The sequence below is a fragment of the Colossoma macropomum genome, unplaced genomic scaffold, assembly GCF_904425465.1.
Source record: "Colossoma macropomum unplaced genomic scaffold, Colossoma_macropomum, whole genome shotgun sequence".
NCBI classification, from domain to species: Eukaryota; Metazoa; Chordata; class Actinopteri; order Characiformes; family Serrasalmidae; genus Colossoma; species Colossoma macropomum.
The window spans coordinates 26,857,621-26,882,192 of NW_023494792.1; the positions used below are offsets into that span (position 1 = coordinate 26,857,621).

At 39.0% G+C, this 24,572-nt stretch overlaps 1 protein-coding gene across 1 annotated transcript in view; it reads right to left on the reverse strand.

Annotated features, from left to right (window-relative positions):
- col22a1 (collagen, type XXII, alpha 1) overlaps positions 1–24,572 on the reverse strand; it is a 123,029-nt gene that overhangs the window by 33,213 nt on the left and 65,244 nt on the right. The window contains exons 16-31 of the mRNA XM_036576727.1: positions 23,093–23,146; positions 22,528–22,572; positions 20,376–20,429; positions 20,139–20,192; positions 15,136–15,171; positions 13,229–13,282; positions 10,493–10,546; positions 9,416–9,469; positions 7,833–7,886; positions 7,685–7,738; positions 7,520–7,573; positions 7,250–7,303; positions 6,701–6,745; positions 6,467–6,529; positions 4,832–4,885; positions 1,881–1,922 (exon numbers count right to left, since the gene is read on the reverse strand). Coding sequence (XP_036432620.1) covers positions 1,881–1,922; positions 4,832–4,885; positions 6,467–6,529; positions 6,701–6,745; positions 7,250–7,303; positions 7,520–7,573; positions 7,685–7,738; positions 7,833–7,886; positions 9,416–9,469; positions 10,493–10,546; positions 13,229–13,282; positions 15,136–15,171; positions 20,139–20,192; positions 20,376–20,429; positions 22,528–22,572; positions 23,093–23,146 — 825 coding nt within the window. The remainder of the gene's footprint in view (positions 1–1,880; positions 1,923–4,831; positions 4,886–6,466; positions 6,530–6,700; positions 6,746–7,249; positions 7,304–7,519; positions 7,574–7,684; positions 7,739–7,832; positions 7,887–9,415; positions 9,470–10,492; positions 10,547–13,228; positions 13,283–15,135; positions 15,172–20,138; positions 20,193–20,375; positions 20,430–22,527; positions 22,573–23,092; positions 23,147–24,572) is intronic.

The window sequence follows — 24,572 nt, forward strand, 5'->3', positions numbered from 1 at the left end:
CTCCACAGTCCACCAATCACCATTCTCAATCACCTGAGTACTAATCTGTCTCACCTGTTCTGTTTATCATGTGACTAGATCTAGTCTAGTACACAAGCCCAGGCTTTAGACTAGCTGCTTTGTGAGGTATTGCTTCTCCTGGTAGAGCTTCTGGGTGCTCATGTATGTTTGTTTTGCCCCTTTTGAATCTTGGTTGCCTGATCTTGTTTTTCTTATGTTTATCTTTTTCTGTATCTTATCTTTTTTGGATCTGACCACTGCCTGTTTACCGACTATTAGTCATAGCAAAGCCTCATTTCTTATTTTTAACCATGAGTGTCTGGCTGGTTCTGTCACATCATACATGTTCAGTGGCGTCTCTACATTAGGGACTGGTGGAGCCTGGCCCCACCAGATGTCGCTGTGGAGCAGCGATAATTCAGTATAACAACTAATATATATTTTTTTTTCTTCGTAACTAACATGTTGCACATTTATTACATATGACAATGGGCTGTCCGATACATTTCAAATATCTTCCTGTACCTGTTGTGTGAATGCCAGTAGCCGACCTATTTCTCCTACCAGTCTTGGATTGGTGAGCGTGGGGACCGTCAGTGCTTGTCTAACCAAGTGAGCAGTTTAAAAACACTCTGTGCATGTTCAACGCACTTTCAATAACCAGCTGTGGCACACGATTCTTGTTGGCCCCATGCTGAGAACAGCCAATAAAAAATAATACATTTACATGCGTCCAGACGTTTAGTAACGTCATTTACAGTATAAGTGTTGCTACACAGCTAGCTACTGTTCCTCATTTGTTGTGGTAGCCACTCATAATAGCAAGGCAATATACTGAAACTAGAGATTAAACATTAAAGATCACACCAGCCAGAGGATTTCAACATCATTCAAAAACTGCTTGTTCAGTCCAGAGAAGTTCAAGGGAAAAACATGGCTAACTGTGAGTGCAGCTAAAAACACTCTCCTGCTTTCCTTGCCTGCTCTTGCTGTGCTATCACTTGAATTCATGGATTGGTGGACTGCGTTTTAGGGCACTATTTCCTACATTGGTCATTTTTATTTCAGTCTCTGAATTGTAGAACTGAGATTCAGAGCGATTTTGAGGACACTCGGAATCCCACAATGCACTCATCATTTCAAGAGAACATCATAGATCACTACATCAGCCACAGGTACATCAAAGTGCATAGTGAGTCGCTTGTTACTAAGCAACAGACAGAGGAATGTTAGCTAATTTTAACAATGGCTGTGACATAATCCCTTATTAGTGTTGTGCTATATAGGTCGGAACTTTTTAAAGTTGCACTATGTATGTTTTTGGGATTTGGAGACCCCTCTGGTGGAAATGTGTAATTGCACACAGTGTGTGGAGGAACATTTTGTAATTGGGGTTGTTTTTTGAGCCCCTTCCCTGAGCAGAAGAATCTGATGATTGCGAGCACGTTGAAAGAGAATTCAGAGAGACCTCAAAACTTGGTGAAGTCGGAACTTGGTGAAGGCTGTGTCTTCTGAGGATGTGAGTGAATAATCTACTATTGTCATCATATCTTCATCAGTATAATGTCGATTGTGCCGGATCTTCTTTTTGAGTCTGCGCGTGTGACGTTAAAATGTAAAAACATCCCATTCTCTTTGGGTCGACATAAACAAATTTCATTCACTGAAATGTACTTTTATTAACTTTTATCCATTTGATATGAACCAGTTACTGAAAGACAACATTAATTTATTTAGAGTCAACATACTTACAGTTTGTAGGTCACCCAAAACTGTTAGTTCAGTCTTTGACTGTAAAAGACTTTTTGGCAAAAGTCTGGATGGTGAGATTAATAATTGAGTGACTTTTATTTTATTTAATTTAAAAACACTGCACTCACATTTCCTGGGGCTCCTGGGAGTCCTCTAGGTCCTACTTCACCCTGAGAGAGAGAGAGAGAGAGAGAGAGCACAGTGTTTATCTTATGTCAGCATGTTAAGGCAATACTACACCAGAGAACTTGTAGAGAGGAGAATTTCCACTCTGTAATGTCTTCCGGGTTCTTAAACGCTAGAGGGCGCTCTCGAGTGAGTCCAAAATGAATGGATTAATATGGAGCACTTGAACAAAATCATAGTTTAGAAATACTTAAAAACTTTTAATATAAAATAATACATTAATTTCCTCAACACTGAACATCGTAAAACATCTTAACACTGCTTATATTTTTAGGAGCTTTTAAACTCGAGTTATAGGAGTTTAAAACGGCACCTAATATACGTGCACAACGTCAGTGAGCATGAACAGCCAATGAGCTGCTCTGCTCGCCAATCAATCAGCACTCAGTAGCAGTAATGTCAGCATCCTACTGCCTAAAACTTGTTCTCTTGCTGCAGAAAAAAGGAAACACACAGATCAATTTCCTGTGCTTTTTTAATTTAATACATCCTTGCACTTTCTAAAATTTAAGGAAAGTTCTGGGCAAGTGATTAAAACTATTTTAACGTTTTGTTTTTAGCTTTTTAGCTCCATTTATTACATTTCATTGAGGACTCACTGGTGGGTGCCCTCTGCTGTTTTGCAGTCCTATTTTAATATATAACGAGGGAAATAGGAAGAGGCCAGGCGCCTCATAAACCAGCTCTGACTATAACCAGGTGGAATCCTAACTTTTTGCTAACTTTCAACATCAAACTGAAATAATGGATAGAGATTCAAACATGTCAGTCAGTGACACATGAATAAATTGGTTGCATTGTCATATTTCTTGCCAAAAGAACTGAACTGACAGATAGTAACTGTGTTGTTTTTGAATAATGTAAATTCAAAGCACCTTTAAATTTACATTTCAATTTCGAGCTTTTTGAACAAACACAAAGCACATCATTTTGACCGACTCTGATACTAAGAGTAGAAAACTTCAACTATAAAACTTTAACTATGGAGATGCTATAAAAGCACCTCCCCCTGAGTGGAGAAGGGAAAGCCAGAATTAGAGCACAGTTAATGAATCCAATAAGGGCTGCTGTTCATACAACTACCAAACACATCACCTGATTTCACTAATTAGGCTCCCATCGTTAAGGAGGACAGCACAGATGGTGGTGTACGAGGACAAATGACAGAGCTTCTTGTGAGCGAGTTCCTTATGTTCCTCATAAGTTATATATAGATTTCTTGTACAGAATTTTCCCTCAGTGTTTACTTTTTAACTTTTAAACACTGAAGAAAGAAATGGATTGAATTTACTGCATTCAAATATCATTTCCACATGAATAAAATGAATTACAGCTACATAATTTGTCATTTCAGTTTACTTATTAGAACTGCATTATGTATAAATGTATTGATGTAAGGGTCACACTTTATTTGGATGGTCCCCTATAGATGCTCTACAGAGACTTAAATCATTAACTTTCTGGTGATGTTCAGTTGATTATCAACATTATGGTTAGGGTTAGGACAGCTGGGACAGGCTCCAGCACCCCACTGCGACCCAGAAGGATAAGCGGTTTAGATGATGGATGGATGGATGGATGGTTAGGGTTAGGAGTAGATGTAGGTTTTACCTTGAGATTAAGGTGAGGGTTAGGTTTAGGGTTAGGGCTAGATTTAATACATTCTTTCACAGTGAACTTAAAGTTCAGTTGAATGTAATGGGTATTTAGTTGAATGTTACTTAAAGGCCAACTGAGCATTTACAAAGCACCTACAGTGGACCATCCAAGTAACACTTAACTTCACAATCAGTTGCATTTAATGGCTATTTAGTTGAGTGTTACTTCAAGATATACTAAAGCATTTGCAAAGAATCTACAGTGGACCATCCAAATAAAGTGTTACCGATGTAATATTACTACATGTATAATAAAACAAATGTACAGGACTGTGCAAAGCTTTTAAGCACCTGGCAAAATTAGAATCAAAAAGCTGATAATCTGGACAGTAAGCAGTTATTCCCTCAGAAAAATACTAATATTACAATAAATACAATCATTTGAATTTAACAAGTAATGATTTTATTCATGTCATTGTGGTCACTTAAGCATTTCAAAGCCTCTCCTCATAGAAGCCGGGTAAAATTGGTATTCATCATCCAGTGCATGGTATTAGCTAAGTAACAGTTCACTGAGTGAAGTCTGGTGTGCTGGTGATGCAGTGCAGTGCCAGGAGTGTCGAGGAGAACTCACAAGCAGCTCACAAGATATCGTCTACTTTTCTGGAAACAAGAAATTCCTGCTACTTTATTTGTGTTTAATCTAAAATTATATTTTATTTTGCAAGCAGAAATATGCTGTTGACATAAATGGCTTTAATCAGTTTGCTTAGGTGCCCAGTACTGCATGTCGCTGCTGTTAGAACAAAACGTATCTTCTGTTTTGTCATTTTTCAGTTTTTGACTTAATTTGAAAATACCTGTTGGCCTTTACATTGTGTGTAAATTTCATAATGAATAGATCGAAGGAAGCAGCCCAAAATGACTTGGAAAAATGTCTGGTTCCATTGACTTACATTAAAAGTAAAGTAGGTTTTTTCCTTCTCCTGTAAAGTTACCATTTTGGAGATACGAGGTTTGGTTCCAACAACAGCGATATGTTATATATGTAACTGTTTTTTTTTGTCATATACACTCACATACTGCTTAAATAAAGAGTTTAAAATCATTTAATGGCTGTCTAAGCCTTTTGCACAGTACTGTATATCTGACTATGACAGATTTGATCTGATTACTTAGGTCTGACTAGTGTTTTTGATTCGTTTTCAAACGACATGACATGGTATATCTTACAATGCCCTGCTTTCAGACTGTAGCAGGTGAAAGGGTTTTTAAAGTCCAATACTCTCTCTCACCTTGTCTCCTTTATCCCCTTTAGGGCCGATGACACCGTCTTTCCCTCGTTCTCCCTGAAACGGACAGAAAAAGGTAGAGAATGTAAAGGTGTAAAGAATGTAGGGACATACACACTCTCTACTTGGTGCTTCCACTCACTGGTCACTTTATTCGAATCCCCTTTCCACTCACACACCCCACCTAGTGCTCATCCATGGAAATGACCAGAAAAGAAAAAAGTACTAGTCCGTATGATTTCTGTCCAGCTCATGCCGTCACCACCATAAACAGCTTTTACAGCGTGTGAGGGATGTTTTGGGAGAGAGAGCTGAGCCAGGCCAGAGCTTCTACTTGAGACTGGGAACCATGCCGATCGTTCAACATACAGAGTGAGTGCAGCGCTGCTAACCACCACATAAACATAAACACACTCAGTCATTATCAATATGTACCAGTTGAAGTCATGCATTGTTTTAACTTTACCTTTGATTTAATATTCTCACTGTCCACCTCATCACAACTCTGTGTTACAACTTACAAAAAATTAGCAACTTGGTGGCCTTAAAATTTTGAATTCACTGAACTTCAAAAAAAAATCTATTTTGTACAGTGTAGCCACTTTGAGCTCCAGCTACCTTACACAGGTTTACTACATCAGTTTACAATTACAGACTGTAGCTCTTCTGTTTAAACACAATTTATCAGTCCCTCTCTACCTCATTCATCATTGGTCAGTTTCTGACCACAAGACTGTTGTTGTCCAGGTACTATTTGACTGGTGGTCCATTCTCAGCACAGCAATGATACTGAAATGGTAGAGTTAATGGGAATAATTGTGGTAGTGGCTATGGTAGTGCTCACAGTAGTGTTCATGGTGGTGTTTATGATGGTGTTCATGGTGGTGTTCATGGTGTGATCATGGTGGTGTCCATGGTAGAGTTCATGGTGGTGTTCATGGTGGTGTTCATGGTGATGTTCATGGTGTTCATGGTGGTGTTGATGGTGGTGTTGGTGGTGTTGATGATGTTCGTGGTGTTCATGATGGTGTTGATGGCGGTGTTGATGTTGGTGGTGTTCATGGTGGTGTTGGTGGTATTTATGATATTGTGGTTGTGTTGATGGTGGTGCTGATGGTGGTGTTGATGTTGGTTGTGTTCATGGTGTTCATGGTAGTGTTGATGATGGTGTTCATGGTGGTGTTGATGGTGGTGTTGGTGGTGTTGATGATATTATGGTGGTGTTCATGGTGGTGTTGATGTTGGTGGTGTTCATGTAGTGGTCATGGTAGCGTTGATGGTGGCGTTGATGATGTTGGTGGTGTTGATATTGTTGGTGGTGTTCATGGTAGTGATCATGGCAGTAATCATGGTAGTGTTCTTGTTAGTTCTCATGGTGTTCATGGTACTGTTTTTACACAGGTCAGTATCACTGATAGGTTCAGATTAACTTAAAGAATCTATATGTGGTTTGTAATCTGCACATTGACCACACTCTCATACTTATTCATCCTCACAGTAGACTCTACCGTACAGTATGGTGGCCTGTTTTCACTGTGTAAAGCGCTTGATTTAAACTTGATTTCAAAGTCATTATATAAACAGAGTTTGCATGTATGTAGAAGGTTCTTAGAGGTGTTTAACTGAGTGGAAACCTACCGGCACTCCCTGTCCTCCTCTCTGTCCTATTTCACCTGGCTGACCAGGCAATCCAGCTTCCCCCTGAGAGAGAGAGAGAGAGACAGAGAGAGAGAGAGACATTGAAATAAGAAGGTAGGGAGAGAGAGATTTTGTCATCATGGTATTTAACATGCATTCAGCATGATTTAGTTATCAGCACTATTATTTCACATCTTTTAGTAATTATTTGATTATCATTACTACAGCACTCACTCTCTCTCCTGGTGGTCCCCTGGGTCCTGGAGGTCCCTCATCACCCTTGACACCAAATCACAAAATCATGAACGTTCATAAATGTTCACAGCATTATTACAAAACTATTAATTGTGCATATTCTAGCAATAAAACCTTATGTTCTATTAGCATTGTGCAAACTGCCTGCCTAAATCTCCATATTCTTGCCTCAAACCATGCTGAGTTAAGTCACCTCAAGCAGACTTGTATGTATGACATACTGTCATCTGTAAACATGGACAAAAGCAGCATAGCGACACATTCGGCATAGCTAGAAATGGCAGCAGCCTGAATTTTGTCCCCACTTTTGTCCATTTTCATGCTAATATGTGCTGTGCAAGTTACTTTTACCATTACTTTTTAGCTATATTAGCCCCAAAGTGTAAGGCAAAAGAACACTAACCATGTCTAGTGTACATATCTGATTTTTCCCCAAATGATTAGCGCTTTAATGATAATTAGTGCAGGCTGTGCCTGATGAATACTCATTTTAAAGACAGCAGGTTTATATAGAGTAGTGAGATGGACCTTTGGACCAGGTTTTCCAGGGAAGCCATCTAGCCCAGGTTCTCCTCTTTGGCCCTGTAAAAATTGCATTAAAACAGTAGATAGAAAGTAAGAACATGCACCAAACAAATAAGTAAAAAACTATATGTTAACTATATATCGATAACTATATATCTGTCATATAAGAATCTATGTTAAGTATCACTTTGAACATGTTCTGTCATGCATGAATGCAATGAAGAAACGGCATCATAAGTCGAAATTTATGATGCTGAACTTTGCAGCACCAACCTTCTCTCCATCGTTTCCAGGGAGACCATCCAGACCATCCTTTCCTGGAAGACCCTGTCAAATATATTCAGTATTCAGAGGACCAAATGACATATTAAAGAAGGGCCCGACTGTCAGAGGTGAGCAGCGTTCTTACTCCGAAGACTGCAGTCTGGATTCTCTTACCGGTTTTCCTGCTTCTCCTGGTTTTCCAGAGAATCCGATTTCACCAGGCAATCCCTTTAGAAATGATAGAGACAAAGTTAAAATGGTTGAATTTGTTTCGCATCATTGTCCAGTTTGTAGCTCTTACTGTGTTTCCATGTTAACTTACAGGAGGTCCAGTCTGCCCTGAGTTGCCAGGAGGTCCTGGAGGGCCCACAGGACCCTACAAGCAAAACCCAAAATACTAATTAACGATTGTTAAACAGGACTTTATCATAAGACTTCATCTTAAATTATGATTACAATGTCTTTGAATGATACAGTACAATGTGGAAATGGAGACTAGTTCAGGTTTAAGCATGAGTGAATCGTGTTAATGCAACACTCTTACAAAAGAAGGTTCTTTGAAAGTTCTTTAGTAAAGATAATGGTTCAATATAGAACCTTGAACACTCAAAGAACTGTTTGCATGATAGGGTTCTTAAGAATGTGCTGTAAGTGGTTCTTTAATATCACTGACAAGCGATATTAGTTTTATTTGAATGTTTGAAAAATAGGAATTCTTATAAGGTCATGTCTAATGTGAGCTCTTAAGAATCAGCCTTGTGACAATAGAAGAACCCTTCTGGTTGCCATATAGAACCCTTTTCCAAAAGGTCCTATATAGAACCATCTACAGCACATTCTCCATGAATCTGAAGAACGCTTTCATGATGCAAAGAAACATTTAATCATGCATAGGGTTCTTTGAGTGTTCATGGTTCTATTCTTTTACTAAAGAACCCTTGAAGAACCATCTTTTTTAACCCTTTAATGTCCTCATGAAGAAAAAAGCAATGGATTTTTTTTGTATTTTTTATTTGTTTGGGTCATTAATAAAAAACAAGTGTTTTGACCCCACAATTTTTTAAATATTCATGTCTACCAAATGGTCAAGATGGCACTTTGTGGCATGTATAGTAGCTCAAAATGTGCTCTACCAAATGGTTGGTAGAACATTAAAGGGTAAAGTATGTATACAAGGCACTACTCAGTATAATATTAAGCAGCTCTTATAAAGCCCATCTTACAGGGTAATACATAATGACTATGGCTGAAAATCCACTGTGAGCCACTAGGGGGAGCTCTGATGAAGCACACATCAGCTAACAGGTATGAAGATGCGCTTAATGTCCAACCCTTGCTGCTCCTGTGTTTCGTTTAAAATGAAGGGTATTAATAGGGGGTTCATCCTCCTTTGCTGCAGTAACAGCCTCTACTCTTCTGGGAAGTCTTTACACTAGATGGTGGAACATTGCTGTGAGGATTTGATTGAACATTAGTGAGGTCAGGTACTGATGTTGGATGATCAGTTCTGCATCTCCAACTCATCCCAAAGGTACTGGATAGAGCTCCATCACTCCAGAGAACACAGCTCCACAACTTTATACCCCTCTAGCTGACACTTGGCATTGGTCATGGTGACCTTAGGCTCATGTGCAGCTCGTCCAGATCATCCCACTCTATTGTTCAGTACTACTGTGAGTGCACAACTGAACACCTGTGTCAGTGATGGGTGACCTTAATGTAGCTGAATTCGCTCATTAGAAGGCCAACTGGACACTTTTAGACAGTATACATGATCATTGTGCACGTCACGGATTTAATCAGGGAAGAGGAGAATGGTGGGAAGAGCTTTTTGGAGTCGGCACTACACAGCGAGAGGTTCTGTCTGAAATCATCAGTATGGCTGTTTGTGTCTGCTGTTCTTACAGGTGGTCCAGGAAGCCCATCAACTCCAGGCAGTCCACTTTCTCCTTTCTTTCCCTAGAAAGAGGTCAACAGAAAATGAATAACAACTACTGTCAAATTAAAAAAAGAAAAGGAAAAGAAAAACTTGACTTAGGCTTTGCTGCCATCTCTTGGACAAGTAGAGCAAATGCAGCAGTACAACTTTTTTCCTTGTAGCTGAAAGAAACACATCTATACATCACAAACATCATTAAAGTATATCATTATAGTCTGTCTGTAAAAATGCAGATGAAATTACTGTTATTTTCCCGATTCTCCTAAAGTTTATATTTTATATTGTTTACTGGGCTCAGAGTTTAATACTCTGTGATGTCGTGTCCATAGACATCATTGTAATATATCGTATCTTATCTGATCCCCTACTGCAGTGTTTTGATTATATACATAGTGGTCAAATCAGTATGCGATGGGCGCAAAAGTTTTGAATCTTGAAATAAATCTGCTTTACAAAGAAAAAACACATCACTTCGCATGAGAAAGGGGCCCAGACATCAGACTGTGTCACTTGCCAAATTGTAAAATGTGTGGTGTTGTAATCATTTCCTGTGTCATTCATTAAAAAAGTTATGTGCTACCTGTACTGAACTCTGATACTGTTTAGTTGTTTAACTGTCAAATAAGTAAAAATACGGTATGAAGTAATTACACTAGTATTAGTAATACTATTCTATACTAGTATTAGTAAATGTATTCTGTTTGGAGCCTGTGAATATAAATCAATGCACACATATTTTAAGAGCAGATCTATGCTTAACCCTGTCGAATCTACCATTCTGCTGATGCTGCATTCAGAGTGTTTGTCTTAGTGTCCTCAGTGTTGCTGGTAAACGTGCATGTCCTTATTGGTCATAGTAAAACGGATCAGCATGTGGAACTGCCGCTTTCTATTTGCCACTGTGTTTCCTATCACTGTGTGAAAAGAGTTCAATGCTGTCTTTAGTGTTAGATGCACTGTGGTAGTTTCTGAGCAGACGCTTCAGGCGAAGGCAACACGGAGACCCAGAGTGCACTGATGCTCTTTAGTTTAATATGTCGTACCCTTTGGCCGTTTTCTCCAGGCTCTCCAGGCTCGCCGGGTGGACCGGGTGGACCCTGACAGAAAGAATAAAATAACTCTTCAATTACAGTCAGCTTTTTAATACCTTTACGCATGAACAGCTCCTGGTCACGGGTCGCCATGGATAACGTAACGTGTCTGAAACAGAGCGTGACATTTTCACTTAACCTCTGTTTAACCAGGAAAATCCCTGGAGGTGAAGAAGATGTTATGCGAGAGCTGATCTGACACTTCAAGTAGGAAGTCTAGTGAAGTCTTAATGCTGTACACAGATTATACTGTGTGCAGACTGTATTCAGTGCTACAGTAGCTTATAAAGCCTACCTTGAACATTGGTGTAACTACAACTATGTGTCCAGCTACAGAGAATACACATTTAAATATTTTTAAAAAGGTTCTTCCGCAAATTGTTTCCACAAAGTTGGAAACATGGAATTCTCCAAAATGTCTTGGTCTGCTAAAGCCTTAAGAGTTCCCTTCACTGGAACTAAGGGTTCTAGGCCAACCCCTGAAAAACAACCCCATAGCATCATCCCTCACAGGCACATTTTATATTTTATGTTTTATTATTTTCCAATATGTTAAAGAAAATTTATTTAAAATTGGCAGAGAAATGCCATTTGTAAGTGTGTTCTCTGTAGAGGATGTGTTAACCTATTTTCACTTAAATTAATGTATGTGAATCAAAATCAATGTAAAAATCATGTAATTTGACAAACTTTGTTTGTTTACCTGTATGTCTAACTGTATGTTAGCAACTGTATTATTGGGCATTGTTAGTAATGAAGCATTGGTGCGAGACAATATACAGTGCCTTGCATAGGTATTCAACCCCCCTTAGAGGTCATTAGATTTGTCTGGATTATTAATGACACTTACACTGATTGTTCCAGACAGTATTATATTGCAAACAAACATGCTCTTAAAAAAGTGTCATTATTTGTCAGCAGATCAAAAACTAAAAAATACTGCTTACATAAGTATTCAACTCCTTCAGACTAGTACTTGGTAGGACCATCTTTTGCTGCAGTGACAGCTTTAAGTCTGTTGGAGTAAGTTTCTACCAGCTTTGCACTCTGTTTGGCAGAGATTTACACCCATTCTGCCTGGCAGAGAAGTTGTTCAGGCTGGATGGATCAAACATGTGAAGCGCAGTTTTCAAACAGTGCCACAGATTCTCGTTTGGACTGGACTTGGCCATTGTAGATGTTCACCTTTTGATTGTTCAACCACTCCTGTGCTGCTTTGGCGTTGTGCTTGGGATCACCGTCCTGCTGAAAGGTCATACTTCTCCCAACTTTAGTTTTGAGCAGACTGAAGCAGGTTGTCTTGCAGCATCTCCCTGTGTTTTATACCATCCACTCGTCCTTTAATTTTAACAAGATGCCCAGTCCCTGCTGAAGAAAAGCATCCCCACAACATGATGCTGCCACCCCCATGCTTCACTGTTGGGATGGTGATTGTTGAGGATGGACAGTGTTAAGTTTGCGCCACGCAGTGTTTTAATTTAGGGCAAAAAGCTCAAATTTTTGTCGCATCTGACCACAAAACCTTATCTCACATCTTAGCTGGGTCGCTCTGATGCTTTCTGCCAAACTCCAGACATGCTTTATTACGTATTTCTTCAGTAACGACTTCTTTCTAGCCACCCTCCCATACAGGCCAGATGAATGCCAAGCTGTTGATATTGTTGGCTGGTGCACTTTCACTCCAGTCTCAGCCACTGAGGTCTGTAGGTCCTTCAGAGTGACGGTTGACCTGTCTGAAGCTGCCCTTACAAGCCCCCTTATTGCTCTGACGCTGAGTTTTGAGGGAATGGACTTGTCTAAGTGTCATGGTGGTTATGATGCAGCTTCCATTTCCTCACAGTCGATCCAACAGTGCTTATTGGGGCATCCGAACACTTGGATATTATTTTGTAGCCTCTTCCTACCTTTGCATGTCTGTAACTTTATCTCTGAGTGCTTTAAAAGACTCTTTGGCCTTAATTTTCACAGCTTTCCTTCAGACACACAGTCTGACCAAAGGTAATTGGATTAAGGGGGTCTTTTATCCAGAAAAGGTGAACTTTTTAAATGATTCACAGGGAGAGGCCAACTGTAAGACATCTATGTCTTTCATCTGTGAAACTTACAGCTTTCGCAACACAGCGGTTCAAAACATACGCAAGTTAGTTTCTGAGTATTTTTGATTTTTGTTTTCTTACATAAAATAAAACATTAACTCATTTTGAAGAGTCTTTTTAGTAACATATGACACAGAAACAACACATCAAAGTGTCATTTTTAATCCAGACAAATCTGATGGCTTTTAAAGGGGGTTGAATATTTCGCAAAGTGTTGTATTGTTTGTTAACTAGTATCACAATATTGGCTTTTCTATCCTGTTATTACAAAAGGCTGCAATACGCACATGAGCCTTCTAAGCAATCACACATCTGTTTACAGTGTGTTTTGAGCTTCAAGATAAATTACAAACATTTCTCGATGAGCTTATCTGGGAATTTTGGTGAATCAAGCCATTTTCTGGCATAATCATGGTCAAGCATTTCACACCAATGTATTTTAATGTATTCCAAAGCATCAAAATTGCTACATGTAGCAATATAATCACAATATGATATTTTTCTAAATCATGCAGCCATGCGAAGTGATATTTTCCCTTTCAGTGAAAGGACTTTGCTGCATGTGATGGGAGAAACAGGTTAATGGACTTACAGGAGGCCCAGGAGGCCCATCTGCTCCAGCAGGGCCGGGTGGACCTGGGACGTCCTGGAAAAAAAATAGGTTTCAGTTCGTTTAAGCACAGGTGAAATTCTCTTTAAATGTTCTACTGAAACTGAAAATCTCTCAAGATACAGTAAATTGTGATACAATACAACAATCACAAACACCTTCAGGCAGCATTAATTAAAATGAAAGGTTTAGCAGGCTAAATTAGCTTTCCTTTGATGTTAGCTGCATTATTCTTTACTGCTATCATATGTTTTAGACTTTATTAGTCAGTATACTCCCTTCAGGCCTGCCAACTGGACCTGACAGAGCACAAGGAAACATAAATGTCCAGTATGGCTATTATAGAAAACAGTAATATCAGTAATATGACAGTAATGATATGACAGTAATGTTATTCATGGAAGCTGTTGTTGCTGTGAGGAGGAAACATGCAGTTCTTGGAAAAAAAAGAGCTTCAAGATACTATGTGGCGTTTAGATTTAGGTCTCAAAGCTTTTAAATGAGGACGAGACAGGTTTTAATTTATGACTGAAATTGAATCTGTCAAAAATGGAAACAGGTCTGCCGGTGACAGCAGTGTTATCCTGTTGACAGGCACTATGATCTTTTCCCCTTCTTGCAAGATGAAATGGTCCATCATGAGAAATTAAACCCACCAGTTCATTTATATGGTGTCCACACTCAGGATAGCTCTGCTTGACTCAACATGCTGTCTATTAAGTTCAACACGTAAAATCAGAGCATATAAGAATATAAAAATAACAGCACAACGATACAGCTAGATATGATGAGACGTGTTGAAACATCTCACTCTAAGACTAAGAGCCTAAAAGACTGGCGATAATTGGAATCTGCATAACTTCCTCTCTAAAGAAGAAACCTTTCAGTAACCATGTTCTGGGGTCTTTTCAACCCCTTAAAATCTCAGGCTTATTACATACTAAGGCTTATTATTCAGTAACTACAGGGACTTCAATACAAACTGGCTGAGCTATTCTCAGGTTATAGAGGTGGCTAATAAAACTTCGGGCTCACTGGCAGGTTCATGGCCTGTTTCAACTTAAACTCTTAAAAACACGGTTCTTCAAGGGTTCTTTAGTAAAGACATTGGTACTATACACTCAAAGACCCAGGTTGTTTGCATGGTGAAATGGTTCTTCAGATTGATGGAGAATGTGTTGTGTATGATTTTATAGAGCACCAAAAAGGGGTCTGCTATTGTTACAATGTCAAGCTTGTAACTATGCAAAGAACCCTTTCACCATGCCAAGAACCCTTTAAGCATGCAAATGGGTCTTTGAGTGTTAATGGTTCTACATAGAACCACTGTCTTTACTAAAGAACCCTTAAAGAACTATACTTTTTTGAGAGTGTGTGTAAACTTGTACAGGTTCCATTTTCCCTCTAACTTTTAATTATTAATTATTATTTAATTATTAAGCTCTATTAGTTCTGTTTTTACACTTATTTGGTGGGTTTTAGTGGATCATCTTATATCTAATCTCTTCAGAAATATCTCCTGAAGAATGAATAACTTGTACTTAACCCCTTAAATGGTCAGGGTGGGCCAACACACTAATCTAAGAAGAGCTCAGTTGGTATTGAAGTCCCCCGTAGTTACTGAATAATAAGCCTTAGTATGTAATAACCCTGAGATTTTAAGGGGTTCATGGTTTTCAGTAAATTCAATTCCAATTCAATTCTATTCTTTTGACTGGAAATGGGTGGTCTCCGACACAGTACTGTACAGATTTGCACAGTACTGTACAGATTTTGATAGAATTTCTTTTTTCTGCTGTTGGGTATGGATTCAAATTAGAGGGAAACAGGCAGAAATGGCAGGAATATGGGTCTGATATTGAGTTCTGAGAAGCTAAGCAGTCACTCACCGCATCTCCAGCTATTCCAGCTGGGCCTCTCTCTCCCTATGAAACAAAAATAAATAAATAAATAAATAAATAAATAAAGAAGCAAAATGTGTCCCATTTTTCTCACAATGCACTTAACAGAGCTTGTGAGGTCAACGTCGGAGCACTACATAAGACATCTCCATGCTATAAGGTGAACTCAAGAAGAGAAAGTGCTCTTTTTCTTATAACATCCCCCAAAACCACTAAAACCATTTAAATATTAGACCGCTCATTTACTCGAGTAGAGCGCATGTAGCAGTCTGAAGTCTCTCCAGCAGAGGAGGCTATTAGCACGCAAATCACTTTTGTGTGCATCATTTAAAGAATGAGAGGTGAAACAGGTTTAAAACAGATGTAGAGTCACACCAGTGGATGTCGTTATGCACACACTGCTTATACTGGAAGTTAAACTGTGCCCACTTGTGCAATCAGCCCTCTATAGAATTCATGATTTCCATGAAAATTGCTAATGTTACAAAATCATACACACTAACAAAGAACAGGACGTAGGTATTATCTGCAGTAAACCTTGTTAATAACCAATACAGGACAAAATCATAATGTAGCCTAGGAGTTGGAAATAAGGCAAAAAATATATCACGATACTTCAAGATATTGAATATGCTATTAGGGATGCACATTCCGACGAATTTTGATATCCGAGTATCCTCGAGAGTTAATGAACGAATATCCGGGAAGAAACAAATGGCAAAAAAAAGGTACTTCAGCTGAAATGAACGTGGGGCTGAAAAATCAGAAGCACATAATTTAGCAGTAAGTTGTAACGTCGGCAAACATAACCAGACGCTTGCAGCCGAGGCTTGAGTTGAAAACTTTAATACCAAAAGGGGAATCCAAAATCACAGTCAAGAAACCGTAGCAGAAGGTCGGACACCAGCAAACCAAAACAGAACAAAGGGATAAGGCTTTAAATGAAGTCATAAACAAAAAAAAAACGGGTCATACACAAAGTAGCAGTCAGAACAGTGGGAACACTCGGTATGCACATTAGAGTGACGATACTTCGCAAAGTCCCTAAGCTAAAGCCTGGGCTTATACACTAAACCAACAAACACAAGTAACGAGAGTCAGGTGTGATCAATCAGAAGACTGGTGAACTTGAGGTGGATCTGTGTGAGTCCTGAGTCACGTGATGCAGCGAGGGGTTCTGGGAAATGCAGTCCCGAGCCGTCAGGTTGGCTGTAGGCTCAGCCGTGTCTGAAGGAGGTGTGACATAAGTAGAGGAATACATTTATACATAACATTTATTATTATTATAGTTGGATGTTGCAGGGTTGAATCTACAACTACAGCTAACTGTATGCTAATGCTTGCCATCTTACATGAGGTGCCCCACATTTTGCATGAAAAGTATGGTCACACTTTCTATGAATGTCACCTTTGTAAGCATCTATAAACACATTCATAACATGTTATAATACATTCATAAGACATTATAAACATAGCTATAAATATTTATATATTTAAATATTATATATTATATATTATTTAATATAAAAATGCATTATATGTTATAGCCATGTTTATTATGCATTATGAATTGTTAACATAATACCTTATAAGCACTGATCATAACAAATTATAAGAGCTCATAAGTGGTATTTGTCCACTCTAAGTAAAGTGAAGCGTACTGTACTAAAGCCTCCTCCAGTGTTAACAGTGAGGCTTCAAGTTGAAGTATTTACTGAAGGATTTACTGAAACACTAAAACATTCACAATAAAGCACATTACAGGCTTCAAATGTCAGAGTTTAAACTAGAGCTGCCATCAGTGTTTTACCCAATGTGGGAAAGGTAATGTACACCCACCGTTAGCTTGGTATTTGTCTTTACTTTACGCTCTCCAAGCTGGGACTGACTTCTTTGGCACTGACATTATAACATGTTATTAACACTATTTATAATGCATTATATTAACAATTCATAATGTATAATAAACATGGCTATAAAATGTAATTCAGTGTAATTCTTTTTTATAAATATTTATAACCATGTTTATAATGCCTTATGAATACATTATAACATGTTATAAATGTGTTTATAGATGCTTACAAAAGTGACATTCATAGAAAGTGTTACCAAAGGTATTTTTCCCACTGTTTCTGGACCCAGCTAGTTACCCACAGAAATATCTCAACACATTTGGTGTAAAAGTACCCCTACATGTGTCGTCTCCAGCTGAACACACTGATGTGTCTAGTTAGAGACAAAATGTGCTGTTTTTTTATCTGTTTAGTACGGAAGTCTGGAGAAGACATGAGCTGTTGCTATAATTTTCTGGATTGTTATCTTGAGATAATAAGTTAATTATCTTGTGATCTCAAGTTAACTACTTTGTTATCTTGAGATCACAAGATACTTAACTCTTTATCGCACGATAACACCTTTGTTGTATTGACATCACAGAACACTTAATTTGTTATCTCAAGGTAACAACTGTTATCTTGAGATCACAAGATAATTAACTTGTTATCTAAACTTTGTTATCTTGAGATCACAAGGTTTTTAACTTGTTATCTCAAGATAACAGCTTTGTTATATTGAGATCACAGAATACTTAACTCGTTATGTCAAGATAACAGCTTTGTTATATTGAGATCACAGAATACTTAACTCGTTATCTCAAGACAACAACTTTTTTATCTTGAGATCACAAGGTTTTTAACTTGTTATCTCAAGATAACAGCTTTGTTATATTGAGATCACAGAATACTTAACTCGTTATGTCAAGATAACAGCTTTGTTATATTGAGATCACAGAATACTTAACTCGTTATCTCAAGACAACTTTTTTGTCTTGAGATCACAAGGTTTTTAACTTGTTATCTCAAGATAACAGCTTTGTTATATTGGGATCACAGAATACTTAACTCGTTATGTCAAGATAACAGCTTTGTTATATTGAGATCACAGAATACTTAACTCGTTATCTCAAGATAACAACTTTGTTTGTCTGAGATTATTATATTATAACTACCTCATGGCCTCTCCAGACTTCCGTAGTTTAGAGTATGTAAGCTTTTAGAAAAATGGAGACACATCAAGACGCATTGAGAATCTCTCTATAATCACATCTTGGCACCCTGAGTCGAATGGAACCGATGATAATGCAGGTTCTCAGTTTTTCAGCTGTTTAAAACACACCACACCACAGAAGCACCAGACAGTGTATCATTCTTGGAATCATTTGAAAAGAAAGTTTCCACATCTGAGCAGCTTATAAACTTCAGCTGGAAGATGCGTTCATACATATGTTTGTGCTGAACCCAGTAATTACAGCCAGACACACTTAAAAATCACAGGTTCCTCAGACAGATGTGAGAGTAGCAGCACTTTAACAACCAAACAGGAGGAGGACAGTCCAGCGTGTTTAAAACCTAAAACAGAGCCGTTCACACAGTAACTGATTCCAGTGGATATGAAACGAGATCACGAGACACGGACATGAATTAAAGGTTTAGCCCAATAGTCAAGCACTTGTGATCACACATTGTGAAAAGCCAGCACACAGGGCCAAATGTAATAAGCCGTTTGCGTCAGTTTCACAAGCATAATGGACACATTCTGCCTTCATGTTTTGTAGGGAACTGGCCCAAACGCACAGTTTATGTACATGATGAAATGCGAAATTCGCTTCTCTTCCTCATGCTCCTCTGTAACACCACTTTATTATTCTAATTTTTAATTTGATTTTTAATTAAGCTAATTTAATGATTTTCTCTTTTAAATCTATTGTTTTCATCAAGTTTTTTATTTCTTTTCTCCTTTTTTAAATGCTCTCCTTTTTTCTTACTTGTAAAGCAACTTGATGACAGCAGTGTATCATAGGTGCTATATAAATAAACTTGCCTTGCCTCGCCTTTGAGGGTGGATAGGGCAAAACCATGGGAGGATCACACAAAAAATGGGTGGAGTGTATTATATAAGAAGCTTTTAAGACCAGGCATAAATTTGCATTGGGATCTCATGAGGCCTGTTGTTGAGGGACCTCCTTTAACAACAGCAGCAGACACAGCAGTTAGACGGAGGCATGGGCCTCAAACATGTGCTGGGAGAAAGTTTACCATCAGAATAAAACTGTTTAAACTGGGCTAAACTCTGTGTTATCGATTCAGCTGGAGTAAAATATCACCAATGTAGAACGCTTTTTGGGTTCATTTGTTAATAGAACTTTCAACTTTCACTGTGGACGCATATTGAGGTCTCATTTAGGCACATTTTGCACTGTGCCTGACCTCGTCTGGCCCTCAGTATCTCCAACTATTTAAGCAATAGAACATGAGAGGGAGTGTGCTATCGCGAAATAACATCACGGCTGTTCAATCCTCACCTCCTTACACTAAATTCTGAAACTGTCATCACCACTGAGCAGCTTTTCTTTTTTTTATTGCACCAGTTTTATGGTTCAGTCTGATTTGGTCAGACTCTGAAGATCAGACTACACATTTGGCGAATGGTATTGGGTTCATTTCTGGCTGATTCCAGGTTGTTTAGCTGTTCTTCTGTCTCAGCTGCCGACTGAAAAGCTGCTCAGTGGTGATGACAGTTTGGGAATTTAGTGTCGTCTCATCTTCAGAGTCTGACCAAATCGGCTGTCGGCCAAATGTGATCTTAAAAGTGTCCATTTTCTGTTTGTGGCAAAGTAAGAAGTAAAAACGTTCAAATGGCTTGAGCGTCTCCTACAGCTGTCAAAGTCGTTGCTTAGCAACGGCGTCTCAGCGGAGTGATACAGTGTTTGTGAAAAAAACGTGATGTTATGGCGAAATATCAGCACAGTTAGAACAACCAATCAGCTTGTGTGGCCGGAACTAACTGTTGTATAAAACACCATAACAGAATGTTCTTATCAGTCATCATTATTGTCTCAGAAATTCCATATCGGTGCTTTTAATGCATTAATCATCAAAATTATTGAAAAACAGACAATCAAACTGTGTAATAATGAGTGGCCTTGCCCATACCTTTTCTCCTTTGACTCCATTCGGGCCAGGTGCACCAGTAAGACCTCTCAGACCCTGTTTTTAGGGAAATTCAACATTTAATGGATAAGCAGACCTTTTTAAAAAGTAGATTGACCAATAATACACAATAAAATGTAGATAGAAACGTGGCTATGTGATGGACAGCACAAATGTTATATGTTACACTTGTACATTATAATGTGTCTAATGTGCACATTAGAAAACATGAATACCCACATCTTTTCCTGGAACTCCAGGTTTACCAGGAACGCCATCCAACCCTGGCTGCCCCTAAAAAATCAGATTCAGGGAAGACACATTTGACAGTATTATTAATGTTACATGCATATCCATTTGTGCTACATGACCAGACTCTCATTCATTCAACATGAAGTGATGATTTTTGCCAAGCAGGAAAACCAATTAGCCTGGAAATTATGCATTTAGACACTTTGTCTTCTGATGCATCCAACAGAGTATCTATATGTACCCACCAATGACACTTATCGAAGTCCTACACATAAAAAAACACAGATTTTTTACTTGTGTTTGTGGGTAAAGCCCCTCCATCTCAGCCTCTAAGACTAAGTACATCTCCAGTCTTCTCTCTACAGCTTCCTGGAGCAGACAGGTTGACCAGCGTGATGACTGTAACATAACCCTCCCTGAAACCCCTACACAAACATGGGCATCCATACGCTTCTGCAGCCCGGAGGCCCTGCCGCTGTAGAGCCGCTTACACGGGCAAGGTCAGGAGTGCGAGGGGAAATACCAGATGTTAAAAAAATCTGTGTGTAGCATGAATCACATATACAAGGACAGGCACAGGTCAGCGTATTACATGATAGCCTTGATGCCGACAGCATTTCCAGGAATAAAAAAAAAAAAAAACATTCTATCAGAAAAAGCATTAGCAGGGTTTCCAGTGTGTACACTGAAACGCTCACAGGGCTCTATGAAGTTTGCCTTAACCTTTAACTAATTGCAGCATTTATAATCCTGCAGTAATTGACAGCTGAGCCTCCACTCTGGCCTTCTCTGTTTGCAAATTACATCCTGAGCAGATGAGGCCGTTCCTGACCGAACAATAAGTGTCCCTCAGGGGGAGAGCACTTGACACACGCCGAAATGTCAAGCACCACTGATCTGTTCTTTCATTCTCTATCATTTCCATTCGCTTGGGCTCGGAGCACCGTTAGCCTTCTACTCAAGCTGAATCATCAATGCGCCAAACCTACATCCAGATTGAGTTTCCTAAAGTTTTAGAACTTTCAGCTGAGAACTCTATCCATGGTCCAGCATTTCCAGTTATCGACTATGAACAGTTTTGCATTTTGTTGACCAGGATTCTAGAACAGTTCTGCACTGATGACTAGGATTCTAGGACAGTTTTGCAATGATGGCTAGGATTGTAGAACAGTTTTGCATTAGTGACTAGGATTCTAGAACAGTCTTGCATTGTTGATTAGAATTTTAAAAATATGTTGCGTTGGCAACTAGGGTTCTGGAACAGTTTTGCATTGGTAATTAGGATTCCAGAACAGTTTTGCATTGGTAATTAGGATTCCAGAACAGTTTTGCATTGGTAATTAGGATTCCAGAACAGTTTTGCATTGGTAACTAGGATTCTAGAACATTCTTGCATTGTTGATTGGAATTTTAGAACAGTTTAGCATAGTGACTAGGACTCTAGAACAGTCTTGCATTGTTGATTAGAATTTTAAAAATATGTTGCGTTGGCAACTAGGGTTCTGGAACAGTTTTGCATTGGTAATTAGGATTCCAGAACAGTTTTGCATTGGTAACTAGGATTCTAGAATGGGCTTGCATTGTTAATTAGAATTGTAGAACATTCTTGCGTTGGGGACTAGGATTCTAGAACAGTTTTTCCAGTGGTAACTAGGATTCTAGATGAGTCTTGCATTAGTTACTAGGATTCTACAACAGTTTTAATTTGTTGTTAAGGATTCTAATATCTGGGTTCTAGAATGTTCTGCTCATTTTGCATTGTGTTTGCATTGCATTGGGTTTCTAAAACTGGAATTAGCCTTTTGCCTGACTGGAATACAGGCTACACCAGAATAACACATGACTTTTAGTGAACTCTGACCAGAGATCAGCTCAAACACACTACGCCCCCACGTCTACCTCACAGGAAATACAGAAATATGGAGACTTCATCAACACTGAGACATCTGTTGGAGCCATCAGCCCACCTCTGTATACACACACACAAGAGCAGACATCCACACACACAAACACACACACTCATGTACAAGTACACACACACACATACAGTCACATATTTGCAAGCATGCACACATGTTAACGCATGTTGCTGTTGTCTTACTGAAGCACTAGAATTTGACGAACAGAGTTAAGTGCTTACCTGCTCTCCTGCTGCTCCTTTCTCTCCTTTTTTGCCAGGATCACCCTAATGACAAAAACACACATACATAGTTAAACATTAAACTGAGTTAAATTCACAACCAATCCTCTGTGGTGGGGTTTGTTCCTAGAAGAACAATTTTGTGACTTGAACATGTGCTTAACACTTTTGCCCATGTACCGTTTTCTAGGTTTTTGACTTTATTTGTTAAAAATGTATTTCTTACCATACCACAGTTAAAAGTTAAATGTGTAAGAAATCTGGCAGACATCTTCTCTTGAGACCCCAAAAATATTTGTAATGGAGGCCACTTTGCCCATCATTTGTTGTTCTACTTGCTCATAAATGGTATGGGGTGCTTGGACCCCGATGATTGCAATTTTTATATAATTTGTAGACAGATGATTATCTTGCACAGCTCACAAAAATCAATGGAATGGAATTCAGACAAAACAAGTGGAAGCTGGAGGACTTGGTTGTAAAGATCGATCATTTGACATATTAACCGTGTCAGTAGACTGTAGGAGAAGTTTCAGACAGTAACAATTATGCAGTTTTCACTTACAGAAACGCCTTTCGGACCAGGAGCTCCAGGGAGTCCTGCTTCACCTTGGGCTCCCTACAAAAGGAAAACAGCAAGAAATGGTCAATTTCTATTAAAGATGGCATAAGTATTAATATGCTATATTGTCTAAACACCCCCTGTAATTACTCAGTCCAGGTGTTTCAGCCACACCCATTGCTCATAGCTGTATAAAATCAAACACACAGCCATGCAATCTCCTTAGACAAACATACAGAGTCATTTTGAAGAGCTTAGTGACTACTACCTTTGCCACAAGTCAGAAATTTCTGCTCGACTAGATCTGCCCTAGTCAACTGTAAGTGCTGTTATTGTGGAACAGAAGCATCTAGGAGCGACAACAGCTCAGCCTTGAAGCATGTACTGCACTTCTTTGGACTGTTGTGTAGTAAATTATCTGTGCTTTCTTTGTCCTTTGATTGGGTTTCCATGGCCAAGCAGCTGCACACAAGCCCAAGATCATTATGTGCAATGCCAAGTGTTGGCTGGAGTGGCCTAAAACGTGCGCCACTGGATTCTGAAGCAGTGGAAGCATGTTCTCTGGAGTGATGAATCATGTCTCGCCTTCTGGCAATCTAGATTTGCCAGATGCCAGGAGAACGCTACCTGCCAGAATGCATCGTGCCAACAGTAAAGTTTGGTGGAGAAGAGATAATGGGCTGGGGCTGTTTTTCAGGGTTTTGGGCCCGTTAGTTCCAGTAAAGGGTAATGCTATTAATACACCATACAAAGACATTTTAGACAATTACATGCCTCCAACTTTGTGGTAACAGTCTGGGGAAGACCCTTTCCTGTTCCAGGATGACTATGCTCCTGTGCAAAAAGCGAGGCCCATAAAGACATAGTTTGATGAATATGGTGTGGAGGAACTCCAGTAGCCTGCACAGAGCCCTGACCTCAACCCCACTGAACACTTTTGGGATGAACTGGAATGTTGCTTGCAAGCCAGGCCATCTCATCCATCATCTCTTGACTGAAAGGGCACAAATTCCCAGGCACACTTTAAAATCTTGTGGAAAGCCTTCCCACAAGAGTGGAGGCTGTTATAGCCACAAAGTGGGGTCATGTCCACATGAATGCCTGTGTATTTGGTAAATGCACGTTTGATGGTCAGGTGTCCACATACTTTTGGCCCTATAGTGATATTTTGATCACATCTTTGGTCCTTAATTTGTAACGCTTTTTCAAGAGTGATAAGAGTAAGACAGGTAAGATTCAAACAGGCCTTTCTTCTCATTCAAGTAAAACTGACATTAAAATGGACATTTTCTACCTTGCTAGGTCAAGTTCCTGGACATTTTAAATGTGATACATACAATTTAAAAGACAAAGTTCTTTCCTGATTAGGGCTGATCGGGTGCAGCAGTGGGAGCTCTACTTAAGGAGAGTTCTCCCACAGTTCACCACTCAGTCTTGAGTTCATGTTGCCATAAGCATGTATCTCTGACTAAGCCAGTAACTT